At 41.4% G+C, this 18,087-nt stretch overlaps 1 protein-coding gene across 2 annotated transcripts; it reads left to right on the top strand.

The window, feature by feature from the left end:
• Positions 1-941: 941 nt before the first annotated feature.
• On the top strand, positions 942-16,865 carry LOC106577964 (E3 ubiquitin-protein ligase TRIM39). Of its 2 annotated transcripts, XM_014156461.3 has the most exons (10): positions 942-1,205; positions 2,045-2,172; positions 2,427-2,773; positions 2,881-3,076; positions 3,452-3,547; positions 5,443-5,676; positions 5,777-5,924; positions 7,756-7,782; positions 14,683-14,950; positions 15,796-16,865. In XM_014156461.3, the coding sequence occupies exons 1-10, from the start codon at positions 1,199-1,201 to the stop codon at positions 16,064-16,066; spliced, it is 1,722 nt and encodes a 573-aa protein (XP_014011936.1). In that variant the 5' UTR covers positions 942-1,198; the 3' UTR covers positions 16,067-16,865. The 2 variants fall into 2 exon arrangements, with proteins under 2 accessions (XP_014011936.1, XP_014011937.1); XM_014156462.3 differs by lacking the exon at positions 2,045-2,172 and having other exon boundaries at positions 993-1,205.
• Positions 16,866-18,087: the final 1,222 nt, after the last annotated feature.

An 18,087-nucleotide genomic window follows, 5' to 3' on the forward strand; every position in this document is an offset into this window, starting at 1 on the left:
AGATGGTAAGAGGGCAATTTTTTTTTTATTTTTTTTATCTGGGCTGCATTCCACTTCTCCACATTTCTCCCAAAGTGTACTTGAGCATTCATGTATTTGAAAGCATTGGCTTGGTGTAAGCATTGGCTGGAAAGTTTCCACCATTGTTAAATCTAACTGGGAGTGTACACTTCGGGAGGACAGACATTGTTGACACTCAATCATGACTGGGAGTATGCAAGTGTGAGCGACAGAAGGAATGGGGATGCTGCCTAGGTAATCTTTCTACATCACCTCAACTTTCTTCCATTTTACACTCTGAAGAATTTTCTTTAAATTTACAGTGTATATGAATGGACAAACCATTGACCAATACAATTCTTACAGAAGTTATGGCCCTGAGGATTAGTGAACAATTCCAGACTGAGCAATTGAACTGTCTTTCAAGCAGACTATTTCTAGAGGAAGCTATATCTGATAATAGAATGGTGTGTTGGTCAATGCCATGTGAATCTTGACCCAAAACCCATATCGCTTGCAACTTCACAAACATTTGCAAATATTTCCAATCTATGTTGAGCGCCAACTGATGGCAATGGCGTGAAATGACACTCATGCGTAGGCTACTTCAGTGTGCATTGTCACATCTTGACTTAATCTGGTTAGTTTTTGTAATGTTTTCATGGAAAGGAACAAAACTACAATCCATTATAGCACAGGCCTAATTATGACAATTCTGACAACTTTGCTTAGGCTTCTGGAGTGATTGTGATGTCGTGGTATTGGGGTTGAGTAGGGTGTGGGTAAAGGTGGAGACTAGAGAAGCACTAATTTCCTACCATGTCCTGTATTTGTAAAGCCTTTGACTAGGATTGCTGATCTAGGATCAGTTTTGCATTTCGACCATAATATGATTATATGGACTTGGATAAGGGGCCTGATCCTAGATCCACACTCCTGCTTCGTGAATACAGGCTCAGGTGAAGTTTGGACACACCCACAGTGCTCAGATCAAAGTGCGAGAGAGAGGGAGATACTGCAGGGTGTGATGTTGAGCTCGAGGGAGAGACAGTAGTGTGTTTCACAGGGCCAAAACCTGTTGTGGATTTCCATAGAGAGACTGCCAGTACAATACAGTGGAGTAGGGAGAAAGCTCCAGAATCCTGTACAGAGACACGGGACTGTGTGGACACACGAGAAACAGGATACCTTAATCAGCATGCAGAGTAAGTTAACCTTTATATTTCTAAACATTTTTATCCCTTTTTATTGTTGTAATATATCTCATATGTCATCAAGTTGGTTACTAAGAATGATGGTAAACTTGTTTGGACAGGTTTTTCTCACAGCATGTGGGGGGGAGTGTTTTCAATAGTGCATTTAAAGAAATGTTGATCTAGTATAGAACAATTTACAAAAGTATGAATCGATGGTATGGGCGGAGAAATTATTTTTCAAGTCAACACGAAAGAATAGTATCTAAAAGTAGTATTTTCTTAATTTGTTTTTGCATGAATTTGATAATAGTTCTGTGGAAATTGACATCGGTTATTCTGCCATATGCTCTCCCTTTAACTTCAAACTTCCTGTATTTGTGAAGCTGTTTTGTTAATAGTATTGTTATTTGAAGATGAAAAGGTATTTATCGAAATATGGCATGTCCTTTCAGTTCAAGTATGTTGCGTCCCAAAGGGCACAATATCCTCCATCAGTGCACTACATTTGACCAGAGTGCACTGTATAGGGAATACGGTGCTATTTGAGACGCAGACAGTACGCATCCGTACAGATTCTTTTAAAACCTACAGCAGGTACAAGGTAGACATACAGCCTGCATTTCTACATTCCAGGGATGGTTTACAAATGGAACGTTTGGAACAAACTCTTTCATGACCCGTTTGCTGATGGGAGTGAGCATTGTTGATGTTTAAAAACTTAGGGCTGTGGTGCTCATTTAAACATACTGGCTTTTTCATCTCTCCCTCTTATGCACTCACTCGCGCGCGCACACACACACACACACTCTCTCACTCACCTCCCTCTCTCCTCGCCTCCCCCCTGTCAGGTGTGAGATCCCCAGGGAGGGGGGGCACCTTGTCAGAGGAGTCATTCCAATGTTCTATCTGTCTGGAGGTCTTCGTAGAGCCTGTCTCGACCCCCTGCGGACACAGCTTCTGCAAGGCCTGTCTTCAGGTATCACATTTACTTTATAAAGCCTTTTTTACATCTGCAGTTGTCAGAAAATGCTTTAGTTACCTGGCCTAGACCCTAAAAAGCAAGGAAAACCTAAGCGAAATGTACGTGGGCAGAAAAAAAACATTCTAGATGGTATTAAGGAACCGAGGAAGAATACTAGACTACGTGCTTCCAACCCCGCATTGTGTGTGTGTGTTTCCATGGACTGTAAAGAAAATGTATAGTCTTTCTCCTCCTTCCTCGTTCTGTAGGGCTACTGGGACCACAGCAAGAAGTTCCAGTGCCCCATGTGTAAGAAGAGCTACACCCGAAGGCCGGAGCTCAGCATCAACCGGGTCCTCGCCGAGATCTCTTCCCAGTTCCAGGGGCTCGATGTGGGTGTGACTTCACCGAACACGAAGGCGGGTGCGGTGGCTGGGTGTCTGGCGGCGGGACATGGGTTTCACGGAGAGTCACCGGCAGCTGCGGCGGAGGGTGGAGAGTTCGCCCGGGCGGGCGAGGTGCCATGTGACGCGTGCATTGGGAGGAAGATGAGGGCATTGAAGTCTTGTCTCAACTGTCCCGGGTCATACTGTGACGCACATCTCCGACATCACAAGTGAGAAATAAAAACTATATATATATATATTTTTCCGCCTTCTCCCTATGATTGAAATGTAATTGACCCCCACCCTGACACATAAGCTAAACTTGACCTTAACACAGGAAGGTGAAGTCTCTGATGTCCCACCGCCTGGTTGAGCCCATGCACCACCTGGAAGAGAAGATCTGTAAGAAGCACGAGCGCCTGCTGGAGGTCTACTGTCGTAACGACCACGGCTGCGTCTGCATCTCCTGCGCAGAAGCCTCACACAAGACCCACGAGATTGTGTCCGTCGACCGTGAGTGGAAGAAGAAGATGGTGAGTCCAGGGTAGACAGACAGATACAGCAAAAAGATGGGCTTAATAGCCAGGCTTTAGCTCAGCGGGCTAACAGTCTTGTAGTGCACAGGATACCCTGGTTTATTATAATTACAGAAATTGTGTAGCACTACAGTGCATTAGCTCAGCAGACAGACAGATAGGCAGGCTGAGATGTGTAACACAATATAACTTGTGGATACATTATTGTTGGGTACTGCCAGCCCTTGGGTAACGGAGGTGATTCGGCATTCATCACACCTAGCATCTGCATCACATCTAGCCAGTAATTGCAACAAAAGCACCCCCCCTTGTGTATTTTTGGTTTTGTACAGTACTATACATCAGTCTTGGACATTTTCTGCCCTCACACAGAGTCATCTGGGCAAGTGGAGGTTGGAGCTGAAACACCTGATCAAGGAGCGGGCCAAGAAGTTAGAAGAGATCAACCAGTCCATACGGGTCATAAAAGTGAGTCCCTTGTATAAATGGTGATTTCATCAAAATGCACTGTCTTTGTCTTTTGTGGTGTTTGGTTGAGTGAGTGTAAACTGGATTGTATTCATTAGGGCAAACCATAGCAAATTAACAATAGTGCATTGTACAGTATAGTTGATTGGCATACTGCCTCTTGATCAAGCCTCTTTTTTTTTTCTTCTATTATTTCTGTAACATAAACATCTATCTTGACATATGGTGAATAGTCATATGATGTATAAATCAAATAGAATACATTTGCATAGTGTCATTACCCCCCCATAGTGTCCCCAGCCCTTACGCTAGGTCTTACAGTTGACTACCATAGAAAGTGTTTTTGCTCCCATGTTTGATGGCTCTGGTCCATCCCCTAGGCAGACTAACCAGCATGGCCAGTGCAAACATTTACCTGAGTGCCCACACCCTGTTTTAATCCTATACTCCTTAGCTAGAACCTCCTGGAAACTCCCTTTGTGGACCAAAGAGGTTAATAAGGTAGGATTTCTGTAGGATTTAAAGGGGAAATCCGGTATTCGAATAACAGCAAAACGACCACCCTGCCACTTGTTTAGGTAAACAGCTGAGGCATGGGACTAGAGAAAATGTAGCCACTCTCAAATAGATAGAGAGGCACTAGCCAAGGTCGTGGGGTCAATTCCTACAGGGATTACATACTGTAGACACAGCCAATTGAGACTAGGCTAAATGGTAGTAAACAGGAGAAAACCGGGTTGTTTACTATCTAGCAGTACTTCCTACTCACTAAATCTTCCTAAGTTCACTGCTACACTGGTTGACCAGTCTCCTGGTCAGATATTGACTGTAAATAGAGCACAGTGCAACTGCAGTTCACTTGAGCCATGTTTAAAAATGGGATCAGGTTACAGAGGGAGGGGATATATTGTGGGTTACTTTCTGACTAGAGGGAGGGAGGGGGGAAAGGAATGGGGGGTTGATAACCAATTCTGTTAATAGGTTCTGATTTTCAATGTTTTTGTATTATACACTTTTCCTGTGTAATCATGAACATGTGACATGGAAAGGAAGTATAAGAAAACACAGTGTTTCCTCCAACTCAAACCGGTAGATATTTGAATGTGGGCTGAGGGAGATAAGGCAGCCAGACCTGTTAGGCGAGTTGTGCTGTTGGCAAACCGGGTGGGTGGGTGTCTGTGTGTGTCCACAGCTTTAGTCACTTGGCATCATTCAAACACCTACCTCAGCCGTGTGTGTTTTCACACCACAACCTCTTTCCTGCATCACCCGTCTTTATAGCAGTGCTCAGAGGGAGATGGAGGAGAGCGAAGGATTTATCTCTATCTCCAGAATGTCTGTATACAGTACATTCACAAAGTATTCAGACCCCTTGACTTTTTCCACATTTTGTTACGTTACAGCCTTATTCTACTAGTTTTCCTCATCAATCTACACACACTACCCCATAATGACAATGTGAAAACAGGTTTATAGAAATGAAGGCAAATTTATAAGACTTTTTTTTTTAAAGTATTCAGATCCTTTGCTATGAGATTCAAATGAGCTCAGATGCATCCTGTTTCCATTGATTATCCTTGATGTTTCTACAACTTGATTGGAGTCAAGCTGTGGTAATGTATTTATCTGTATCTCTAGAATATGTCCGTACATGTCACGCTGTCCTCTCCCATCTCTGACTCGCACTGTATATAGACTTTTCTATTGTGTTATTGACTGTACGTTTGTTCCATGTGTAACGCTGTGTTTGTGTCGCAATGCTTTGCTTTCTTGGCCAGGTTGCAGTTGTAAATGAGAACTTGTTCTCAACTGGCCAACCTGGTGAAATGAAACATTGAAAAAATAGAACAATGTCTCAATGTCTGTGTACGTCTGTCTATCACCTGTCTTTATAGAGCACTGCCCAGAGGGAGTTGGAGGACAGCTGGCAGGTGTATGCAGAGCTGCAGCGTCTAGTGGAGCAGAGCCAGGCTGAGCTGGTGGAGCTGATCGCTACGAGACAGCGTGAGGCGGAGAGGCATGCCCAGGAGCTGGCCCGAGGTCTGGAGGACGAACTGATCCAGCTCCGGAAGAGGAGCGGAGAGCTGGACGCCCTGGCACAGAACCAGGATAAAGTCATCTTCCTCCAGGTAGGCTAAGACATGAGGGGATACACAGACCCACACACACAGAAACTCAGACGCACATACACACACGCACAGTTAAACCTCTCCTCGTCCTCCCCTGCAGAGCCTGCCCACCCTGGCGCCCCTCCCAGAGCCCAGTAATTGGTCAGGAGTGAGTGTGAACACAGACCTCTACCTAGGAACCATCCAATCATCCGTCAGCACCCTTGTCGACAGGTTCCAGGAAGAACTGAAGAGTCTGTATGGAAAGGGTGGGTAAAATCAACCATTATTATATAGAGCAAATGATACCTTGTTTTTCAGGGTAAAATAGTGCTGCACTACCCACAGCAGGGGTAGGCTACAGGTACTGCAGGATTTTGTTGCCACTGGGCACCACTCCTGACCAACTGAGCTAATTGATCAGTCCAGTGATTGCCTAAATTCAACACACCTGGTGTTCCACGTCGGTTAAATCAAAAACATGAAGTTCTACGGCACTCCAAGACCAGGGTTGCCTACCCCTGATCTACAGTATAAGGCTTTAGTCAAAAGCGTAAAACTGTTAAAATCGAGAGACAACCATTTTCACTTGCTTACTGTGACCTCACTTCCTGTTTCCAAATCCCATTTCTCTCCAGATAGAATATACCTGTAGGCACCAATCTAGGATCAGTTTAGTTTCACTCAATCCTTATCTCAACTACAAAGAAGGAAAAAAAAACCCAAACTGACCTTATGTCAGTGTTTATCACGGCTCATAATAATGGCCAGAACGGAGGGAATGGAATGGCATCAATGGAATGGCATTGGTTGGATGTATTTGATACTATTCCACTCCAGCCATTACCATGAGCCCGTCCTCCCCAATGACGGTGCCACTAACCTCCTGTGGTGTCTATGTAGATATCTAGATGTAGGTCATTAGACTAGCACCTCTATATATATATATATATATATATATATATATATATATATAGAGTCATCAGATTGAGGTACAGTAGATGCCAAAGGTCAGCCATCTGTTAGTAATGAGATGGCAACAACAGGTGACTGACTGACAGCGCCGACTGTCGCTCGCCCGCCCGTGCCAACTGTCGCTCTCCCACCCGCACCGACTGTTGCTTTTTTTTGTACCATCTTTGAAATGCAAGAGAGAGGCCATCATGTATTTTTCCAGCCCAGCTGCATTTTAGATTTTGGCCACTAGATGACAGCAGTGTATGTGCAAAGTTTCAGACTGATCCAATGAACCATTGCATTTCTGTTCAACATTTTATATCTAGACTGCCCAAATGTGCCTAATTTGTTTATTAATAACTTTTCATGTTCAAAACTGTGCACTCTCCTCAAACAATAGCATGGATTCTTTCACTGTAATAGCTACTGTAAATTGGCCAGTGCAGTTCGATGAACAAGAATTTAAGCTTTTTGCCAATATCAGATATGTCTATGTCCTGGGAAATGTTCTTGTTACTTCCAAACTCATGCTAATCGCATTAGCCTACGTTAGCTCAACCGTCCCGCAGGCGACCCACCAATCCTGAAGAAGTTTTAAAGTACAAAAGGGAAAATAAATAAACATAAATATGGCTTGTATTTACAATGGTTTTTGTTCTTCGTTCTTCACTGGTTGCCCTTGTAGCAACAGGTCACAAATCTTGCTGCTGTGATGGCACACTGTGGCATTTCACCTAATAGATATGGGAGATATCAACATATGATTTGTTTTCAAATTCTTTGTGGGTGTGTAATCTGAGGGAAATATGTGTCTCTTATATGGTCACACGTTTGGCAGGAAGTTAGAAATCGCAGCTCAGTTTCCAACCTAATTTTGTTGGCAGTGGGAACATCCTGTAGACTGTCTTCTCTTTAGTGCCAGGTCTGCCTACGGCGGCAGCTCTCAATAGCAAGGATATTCTCACTGAGTCTGTACATAGTCAAAGCTTTCCTTAATTTTGTGTCGGTCACAATGGTCAGGTATTATGCCACTATGTACTCTCTGTTTAGGGTCAAATAGCATTCTAGTTTGCTCTGTCTTTTGGTTCATTCTTTCCAATTTCAAGTAATTATATTTTTGTTCTTGCTCTCTGTCTTTTCCAGAGCTCAGGCAGCTGCAGAACTATGCAAGTGAGTACAGTTACCTGTGTTCTTTTTTAGATTGGTGCGAATTTGACTTTCAACTGTGATGATTTGGCTAAACATACTCCTCTTTGAAACAACTTTGTTTTAACGTTAATGACAGAATCCTGTGGATTACTAAAATGTTGGTCGATATCAGATGAAAATAGTAAGGCTTTGTTGAACCTCAGTAATTCAGCTCTGTCTATACTTCACCATACATTGTCAGTACTGGGTCATGATAACAGTTAGGATTTGATACAAACCTGCAGTGGAGGTTGGTGGCACCTTAATTGGGGAGGACGGCATGGTAATGGCTGAGCAGCGTAAGTGGAAAGGTATCAACAACATCAAACACATGGTTTCAATGTGTTTGATGCCAATCCATTTGCGCCGTTCCAGACATTTATTATGAGCCATCCTCCCCTCAGCAGCCTCCACCGGTTGTTCACTCCAGGGATATGTCCACTCTAGAGGTTGGCCAATTATGATTTTTCAAGGCCGATATCGATTTATTGGAGGACCAAAAAAAGCCGATACCGATTAATCGTCCGATATTTATTTATTTATTTATTTATTTATTTATGCATTTTTATTTATTTGTAATAATGACAATTACAACAATACTGAATGAACACTTATTTTAACCTCCCACGGTTCACACTATTCAACAGCCAGTGAAAAATCTGAGCGCCAAATTCAAAACCACAAAATGTCATAATTCAAAGTTCTCAAAGTACTATTTTACACCATTGTAAAGGTACACGTCTCCTTAATGTAACCACATTGTCCGATTTCAAAAAGGCTTTATGGCGAAAGCCTAAAGTTAGATTATGTTAGGACTGTTCCAACACAAGAGCACACAGCCATTTTCCTAGCAAGGACAGGCGTCACAAAAACCAGCTAAAATGATGCACTAACCTTTGACGATCTTCATCAGATGACACTCCTAGGACATCATGTTACACAATACATGCATTTTCTGTTCGATCAAGTTCATATTTATATCCATAAACCCCGTTTTACATTGGCGCGTGACGTTCAGAAAATGTTTTGCCTCCAATACTGCCGGTGGATCAGCACAACAATTTACAAAAATACTCACCATAAACGTTGGTAAAATATTAAACTGTCATTCAAAGAATTATAGATGAACATCTTTATGCTAACGCTGTGACAGATTTCAAAAACGCTTCACGAGGAAAGTACACTTTGCAATAATCTGAGTACTGCGCTCAGAAAAATACACTAGGCAATACAGATACCCGCCATTTTGGAGTCATCTAAAATCATAAATAGCATTAGAAATATTCACTTACCTTTGATCTTCATCAGAAGGCACTTCCAGGAATCCCAGGTCCACAATAAATGTTGCTTTGTTCGATAAAGTCCATAATTTATGTCCAAATAGCTCCTTGTTGTTAGCGTGTTCAGTTAGCTACTCCAAGTGTAGGAAGTGCGTGGAAAATGTCACGACAAAAAGTTAAAAGTTCTATTTATGTTCGTTCAAACATGTCAAACATTGTATAGCATCAATCTTTAGGGCCTTTATCACTTAGAACTTCAATAATATTCCAACCGGACGATTCCATTGTCTTGAAAAATGTTTTGGAACACAGCTACCTCTCACGTGAATGCGCGCCAATGAACTGATGTCCTTCCCTGGGTCACCAACTTACCCACCTTCTTGTTCGCTCTGTGTTCATCATAGACGCCTCAAACAACTTTCTAAAGACTTGACATCTAGTGGAAGCCTTAGGAAGTGCAAAATGAACCCTAAGTCACTGTGTTCGATAGGCAATGACTTGAAAGGACTACAAGCACCAGAATTCTCACTTCCTGGTTAGATTTCTCTCAGGTTTTTGCCTGCCATATGAGTTCTGTTATACTCAGACATCATTCAAACAGTTTTAGAAACTTCAGTGTTTTCTATCCAAATCTACTAATAATATGCATTTTCTAGTTCCTGGGCCCGAGTAGTAGGCCGTTTAATTTGGGTACGTTTTTCATCCGGCCGTGAAAATACTGCCCCTACCCTAGAGAAGTTAACTTAATATTATACATCAATAAAATCAATTTAGCCTCAAATAAATAAATAATTAAACATGTTCAATTTGGTTTAAATAATGCAAAAACAAAGTGTTGGAGAAGAAAGTAAAAGTGCAATATGTGCCATGTAAAAAAGCTAACGTTTAACCTGTTAGTGACCCCTTAACACGCGAATCCCGTTAGCGGGATTGATTTCACAACAGCCAGTGAAAAATCTGAACGCCAAATTCAAAACAGCAAAAATCACATTCAAATTTCTCACACATACAAGTATTATACACCATTTTAAAGATAAGGTTCTCCTTTATCTAACCAAATTGTCCGATTTCAAAAAGGCTTTACGGTGAAAGCAAAACATTAGAATATTTTAGGACACCACATAAACAAGAAAAGCCACACAGCCATTTTCCAAGCAACTAGATGCATCACACATACCAGAAATACAGCTAAAATATTCACTAACCTTTGATCTTCATCAGATGGCACTCATAGGACTTCATGTCAGACAATACATGAATGTTTTGCTCGTTAAAGTTCATATTTATATCCAAAAACCTCATTTTACATTGGCGCGTAATGTTCAGAAATGTTTTCCCTCCAAACCTCCGGTCAATGAGCACACATATTACAGAAATACTCATCATAAACTTTGATCAATATAGAAGTGTTATGCACAGAATTATAGATACACTTCTCCTAAATGTAACCGCTTTGTCAGATTTCAAAAAAGGTTCACGGCGAAAGCACAATTTGCAATAATCTGAGTACAGCCCAGACGACACCAACAAGCAAACAGAAACCCGCCATTTTGTAATCAATAAAACTAAGAAATTACGTTATAAACATTCACTTACCCTTGATTATCATCATCAGAAGGCACTCCCAGGAACCCCAGCTCCACAATAAATGTTCGATAAAGATTATCTTTGTCCAAATAATCAATTTTGTTCGTGCGTTAGGTTCACTATCCAAATACACAACGCGCATGCTTACTTAGTCCAGACGAAAAGTCAAAAAAGTTATACTACAGTTTGTAGAAACATGTCAAACGATGTATAGAATCAATCTTTATGTTGTTTTTAACTTCTCTGGGCTAGGTGGGAGCGCCCCACTCTATTCAACAGCCAGTAGTAGAGCGTGGTGCGAAATTAAAAACCTCAAATGCTATAATTTCAATATTTCAAACATAGGACTATTTTACACCATTTGAAAGATAAGACTCGTTAATCTAACCACATTGTCTGATTTCAAAAAGGCTTTACAGCGAAAGCAAAACATTAGATTATGTTAGCAGAGTACATAGCCAGAAATAACCACACAGCCATTTTTCAAGCTAGCATATATGTCACAAAAACCCAAAACACAGCTAAATGCAGCACTAACCTTTGATCTTCATCAGATGACACTCCTAGGACATGATGTTATACAATACATGCATGTTTTGTTCAATCAAGTTCATATTTATATCAAAAAACAGCTTTTTACATTGGCGTGTGATGTTCAGAAATTGTATTCCCACTGAAAACTTCCGGTGAATTTACTAAATTACTCATGATAAACGTTGACAAAATACATCATTATTTTAAGAATTATAGATACAGAACTCCTTTATGCAATCGCGGTGTCAGATTTTAAAATAGCTTTTCGGCGAAAGCACATTTTGTAATATTCTGAGTACATAGCTCGGCCATCAAGGCTAGCTATTCAGACACCTGCCAACGTCGGGGCTCAGTAAACTCAGAATTACTATTAGAAAAATTGGATTACCTTTGCTGTTCTTCGTCAGAATGCACTCCCAGGACTGCTACTTCCACAACAAATGTTTTTGTTCCAAATAATCCGTAGTTATGTCCAAATACCTCCGTTTTGTTCGTGCGTTCAGGTCACTATCCAAAGGGTAACGTGCGAGCGGATATCGACACAAAAAAATTCTAAATGTTCCATTACCGTACTTAGAAGCATGTCAAACGCTGTTTAAAATCAATTTTTATGCTATTTTTCTCGTAAAATAGCGATAATATTCCAACCGGGCAATACTGTATTCATTCAAAGAGAGAAAGAAAAAACAGCATGGTCTCGTGAACGCGCATTTCCATTTCCATTCCCTTTGTCCTCAGGCAGACCACTGACAGAGTTACTATACTTTGCCCAGAGACAGGTGATGCCCCAATCCACTTTCTGGTGGCTTTAGAGAGCCAATGGAAGCCTTAGAAAGTGCAACATAAACCCACGGATACTGTAGTTTCGATAGACAAGCAAAAGCAGAACTACAAAATCGCAGACAGGGCACTTCCTGCTTGGAATATTCTCAGGTTTTTGCCTGCCATATGAGTTCTGTTATACTCAGACACCATTCAAACAGTTTTAGAAACTTTAGTGTTTTCTATCCAAATCTACTAATATGCATATTCCAGTTTCTGGGCAAGAGTAGTAACCAGTTTAAATCGGGTACGTTTTTTATCCGTCTGTGAAAATACCGCCCCCTAGCCCAGAAAGGTTAACATATATCTTCAATAAAATTCCAGGTGGACCTATCCATTCTCTTTAGGAGTGAATATGAACTCAGCTCGCTCCCAAGTCCTTGCGCGTGACTGAGCCCATGCCTTATAATGGGACACCTACTTCCTTGGGCTGTAATTCCTATCAAATTCACCATAGAATCTTCAAACAATGTTTAAAGACTGTTGACATCCAGTGGAAGCCTTAGGAAGTGAAAAATGAACCCTAAGTCACTGTATACTGTAAAGGCAATCACTTGAAAGAACTACAACTCAGATTTCCCACTTCCTGGTTGGATTTTTCTCAGGTTTTTGCCTGCCATATGAGTTCTGTTATACTCACAGACATCATTCAAACAGTTTTAGAAACTTCAGTGTTTACTATCCAAATCTACTAATAATATGCATGTCCTACTTCCTGGGCCCGAGTAGCAGGCAGTTTAATTTGGGTACGTTTTTCATCCGGCCGTGAAAATACTGCCCCCTATCCCTAAGAGGTTTTATGTTCCTTGCTCAGAACATGAGAACATATGAAAGCTGGTGGATCCTTTTAACATGAGTCTTCAATATTCCCAGGTCAGATGTTTTAGGTTGTAGTTAATATAGGAATATTTGTCTATACGATTTGTATTTCATATACCTTTGACTATTGGATGTTCTTATAGGCACTTTAGTATTGCCAGTGTAACAGTATCGCTCCTTGCTCCTCGTCCCTCTCCTCGCTCCTCGTCCCTCTCCTCGCTCCTCGTCCCTCTCCTCGCTCCTCGTCCCTCTCCTCGCTCCTCGTCCCTCTCCTCGCTCCTACCTGGGCTTGAACCAGGAACACATCGACAAAAGCCACCCTCGAAGCAGTGTTACCCATGCAGAGCAAGGGGAAACGACTACAAGTCTCGGAGCAAGTGACGTTGAAAACGCTATTAGCGCGCACCCGGCTAACTAGCTAGCCATTTCACATCGGTTACACCAGCCTAATCTTGGGAGTTGACAGGCTTGAAGTCATAAACAGTGCAATGCATTGCGAAGGGCTGCTGGCAAAACGCACGAAAGTGCTATTTTGAATGAATGCTTACGAGCCTGCTGCTGCCTACCATCGCTCAGTCAGACTGCTCTATCAAATCATAGACTTAATTATAACAACACACAGAAATACGAGCCTTAGGTCATTAATATGGTTGAATCCGGAAACTATCATCTCGAAAACAAAACGTTATTCCTGTTACATTGCACAACCTTCAATGTTATGTCATAATTACGTAAAATTCTGGCAAATTAATTCGCAACGGGCCAGGCGGCCCAAACTGTTGCATATACCCTGACTCTGTGTTCAATGAACGCAAAATGACACAATTTCACCTGGTTAATATTGCCTGCTAACCTGGATTTCTTTTAGCTAAATATGCAGGTTTAACAATATATACTTCTGTGTATTGATTTAAAGAAATTCATTGATGTTTATAGTTAGGTACAGTCGTGCAACGATTGTGCTTTTTTCGCAAATGCGCATTTGTTAAATTATCCCCCGCTTGGCAAAGTCGGCTGTCTTTGTTAGGAAGAAATAGTCTTCATAGTTCGCAACGAGCCAGGCGGCCCAAACTGCTGCATATACCCTGACTCTGTTTGCAAGAGAAGTGACACATTTTCCCTAGTTAAAATAAATTCATGTTAGCAGGCAATATTAACTAAATATGCAGGTTTAAAAATATATACTTGTGTATTGATTTTAAGAAAGGCATTGATGTTTATGGTTGGAGCAACGTGTACCTAAGCGATTATATGCAACGCAGGACAGGCTAGATAACTACACATGGTTGATGATATTACTAGTTTAACTAGTGATTATAAGAAGTTTAATGCTAGCTAGCAACTTACCTTGGCTTCTTACTGCATTCGCTTAACAGGCAGGCTCCTCGTGGAGTGCAATGTAAAGCAGGTGGTTAGAGCGTTGGACTAGTAACCGTAAGGTTGCAAGATTGAATCCCTGAGCTGACAAGGTAAAGATCTGTCATCCTGCCCCTGAACAAGGCAGTTAACCCACCGTTCCTAGGCCGTCATTGAAAATGTGTTCTTAACTGACTTGCCTAGTTAAATAAAGGTCTAAATAAAAATTATAATAATAATCGGCGTCCAAAAATACAGATTTCCGATTATTATGAAAACTTGAAATCGGCCCTAATTAATCGGCCATTCCGATTAATCGGTCGACCTCTAGTCCACTCCTCCATTTTGTTTGGTCAACTACAGTACATACATTGTTTTAAATGGAACTTGGACTGGTTGCAATATAACCCACCCTCTTCCAAATATAACTTACTCTCTGCTCATAAGAATAAATGCTGTCGGCTCTCTCTCTCTGCTCCTCCAGCTGAAGTGTACCTGGACCCGGGTACCGCCCAGAGGAACCTGGTCCTGTCAGAGGACGGTCGCCAGGTGATATACGAGGAACGGAAGCACAACCATTCGGAAGGCACTCGTCGCTTCAGCCCCGCCCTCTTCGTGCTCGCTCGCGAGGGCCTCACCTTTGGACGCCATTACTGGGAGGTCGAGGTGGGCCGCAAGACTGCCTGGACTGTGGGTGTGATGCGGGCATCGGCACGTCGGAAAGGAGAGATAAAGCTGAGCCCTGACGGAGGGTAATGCTGACTTTCTGTTTAATTGTTTTAATTTTTCAATTAAAATGTCATACATTTTGAAGGATAAAAGTTAAAATGCAACACATCCTTCCACAAATTTCAACACAAAACATCACAAATTGCTCTAGTGGCGCAGTGGTCTAAGGCACTGCATTGCAGTGCTAGAGGCGCCATTACAGACCTGGGTTCAATCCCAGGCTTTATCACAACTGGCTGTGATCGAGAGTCCCATAGGGCAGCATACAACTGGCCCAGCGTCGTCCGGGTTAGGGGAGGGTTTGGCCGGGGGGACTTTACTTGGGTCATTATGCACTAGCGACTCCTTGTGGTAGGCCCGGGCGCCCTGCAGGCTGACCTCTGTTGTCAATTGAACGGTGTTTACTCCGACACATTCGTAAGGCTGGCTTCCGGGTTAAGCGGGAGGGTGTTAAGTGTGGTTTGGCTGGTCATGTTTCTTAGGACGCATGACTCGACCTTTGTTTGCCTTCCCAAGCCTGTTGGGGAGTTTCAGCGATGAGACAAGATCGAAGTTGGGGAGAAGGGGGTAAACAAAAGTATACAAAATTCATAATAATAATAACATTCATAAAGCTTCAGTCTAGATAGATTTCATGACCTTATTGTTACAGAGCATATTGTTCAGTGTAGCAAAGTAATTATTTAATTCTACCCTTTTAAAATATTGAGTAGGATGTTTGTTTTATTTTATTGCTAACACTTGCCGATAAGGGTACATGAATAGACATTAACAAATGCTGTAGTTAACATTAGCTAATACATTTACAGATCAGTTATGGATGTGATATTTAGCAAGAATAATAATCTAATGTCAATTCATCACAAAGGTACTGGTGCCTGTGGCTGAAGAGTGGCGAGGTCAAGGCTCTGGCATCTACTCGACAGCCCCTCCAGCTGACCTCTCACCCCCAGAAGATTGGCATCTTTCTTGACTATGAAGGTGGCCAGTTGTTGTTCTATGACGTCAAGGCGCGCACGCACCTCTTCACGTTCGTGGATACGTTCAGTGAGAGTTTGTATCCGATATTTAGTCCCTGTCTCAACCAGGATGGAAAGAACACGGCTCCGCTCATCATCAGTGCTGTGAAGCATAGCTGAGACAAAACATGACATGGGTTGTGTCCCAAATGGCACCCTATTCCCAATACAGTGCACTAAGTTTGACTGCACTCCTATGGGCCCTGGTCAAAAGTAGTGCACTATGCAGGGAATAGAGTGCCATTTGGGACACATCCTTGACAACAACCCATTCTGCTCAGAGGTTGACCATCACAGTTTAGCCACTTGATTAGGGGCCTGAGTTCTTCCTCACTGTGTGATCTTACCAGGAAAAACTGTGGGACCCAAGTGATAGCCGATATACTGTATAACTAAGGCCCAGAGTTTTCCTCAGGTCAGGAAAAGCTAATATTTGATTGACCTTACTGTCCAGATTCTTACTTGCTTTAATACACAGAAGTCTAATGCTTTACATTTGAACTATTTTGATAGCTGGATTAATCAAAATGGACATTTAGTTGGGTATTGCCATACTTTAATTTGAGTATTGCGTTACTAAACAGTAAACAACGAAACATGTTAAGTATTTGTTAAAGGGATCGATCTTTGGATAAAAATATATCTTTCTAGTCTAGAAGTAAATTGAAAGCTATTAAGAGTCCGGACTCTGACATTGCTCATCCTAATATTTCTATTCCATTGTTTTGCTTTTGATTTGTGTGAATTGTTGCATATCCTTAGATATTACTGCACAGTTGGAGCTTGGAATACAAGCATTTTGCTACACCCACAATAACATCTACTAAATATGTAACTACAGTAAAGCAAATTCAGAGAAATGTTTTTACTTTTGTACTTCAATCTGGAGCTTTTAAATAAAGATTTTCTATCAAGTAAATGACCCCTGAAATGATATTCAACCAAAGTCCTAGGAAAGAAAACCACTACAGCAAAGTTAAGTGAAATTCACAGTAGACTTGGAGTTATATAAATGTTGTGTCTGGACTATCATTAAATGTGAAGACTATATTATCAAATCAATTCTCTTGGTTTAATTATGTGATTAAATGAATCAATTAGTCTTCGATTTAATGAATTATTATTACTATATCAATTCTCATTACTGAACGTTGCAAACCCTTGAATATCTGCACAAACCCTAGTTTCCATAATGAATCAGCAATATACAAATTGGCTTAATTATTTCCTAACTAATCACAGAAATGCATAACAAACAGTAGATATTGGTTACTAACAATGAATGAAAAGTCCATAGTGGGCTAAGGCAATATAACTGCTTGGCAGACAAAGGAAAGGGGTGGGGACTGAGAGTGGATAATTATAATCATTGAAATGCTAATCCTTTGCACATAAATGGCTGCTCATTCGAGAATAATTGCAATGTATACATTTATGCCTGTAAGTAATCTTCCGTGGCCTATAGAATTTTAGCAATTCCAACGTGGGGACTCTGCCCCGGCATTCTCTGACTTAATGTATATTTTGTTGGAAGTGTGTTTTATACTCTGTGGAAAAGGGGTGGTTCAATGACGCCTAATGTGATGTTTGGGTTCACGGGGGTGTGGCCACTGACTAGTTCATCTTTATATGAAAATCCATACTCTCATTTAGAAGGTTAACCTCTCTAGGGTCGGCGGGACGAAATCGTCCCACCTACGTAACAGCCAGTGGAATCCTGTGGCGCGTTATTAAAATACCTTAGAAATGCTATTACTTCAATTTCTCAAACATATGACTATTTTACAGCATTTTAAAGACAAGACTCTCGTTAATCTAACCACACTGTCCGATTTCAAAAAGGCTTTACAACGAAAGCAAAACATTAGATTATGTCAGCAGAGTAGCCAGCCAGAAATAATCAGACACCCATTTTTCAAGCTAGCATATGTCACAAAAACCCAGAAGACAGCTAAATGCAGCACTAACCTTTGATGATCTTCGTCAGATGACACGCCTAGGACATTATGTTATACAATACATGCATGTTTTGTTCAATCAAGTTCATATTTATATCAAAAACCAGCTTTTTACATTAGCATGTGACGTTCAGAACTAGCATACCCGCCGCAAACTTCCGGCGAATTTACTAAGAATTTACT

This window comes from Salmo salar, chromosome 18 (genome assembly GCF_965601325.2).
Source record: "Salmo salar chromosome 18, fSalSal1, whole genome shotgun sequence".
NCBI classification, from domain to species: domain Eukaryota; kingdom Metazoa; phylum Chordata; class Actinopteri; order Salmoniformes; family Salmonidae; genus Salmo; species Salmo salar.

Coding starts and splice junctions, on each gene's coding strand:
- LOC106577964 (XM_014156461.3), top strand. Junction 2,173..2,426: donor TCTGCAAGGCCTGTCTTCAG/GTATCACATTTA, acceptor CTCGTTCTGTAG/GGCTACTGGGACCACAGCAA. Junction 5,925..7,755: donor GAAGAGTCTGTATGGAAAGG/GTGGGTAAAATC, acceptor TGTCTTTTCCAG/AGCTCAGGCAGCTGCAGAAC.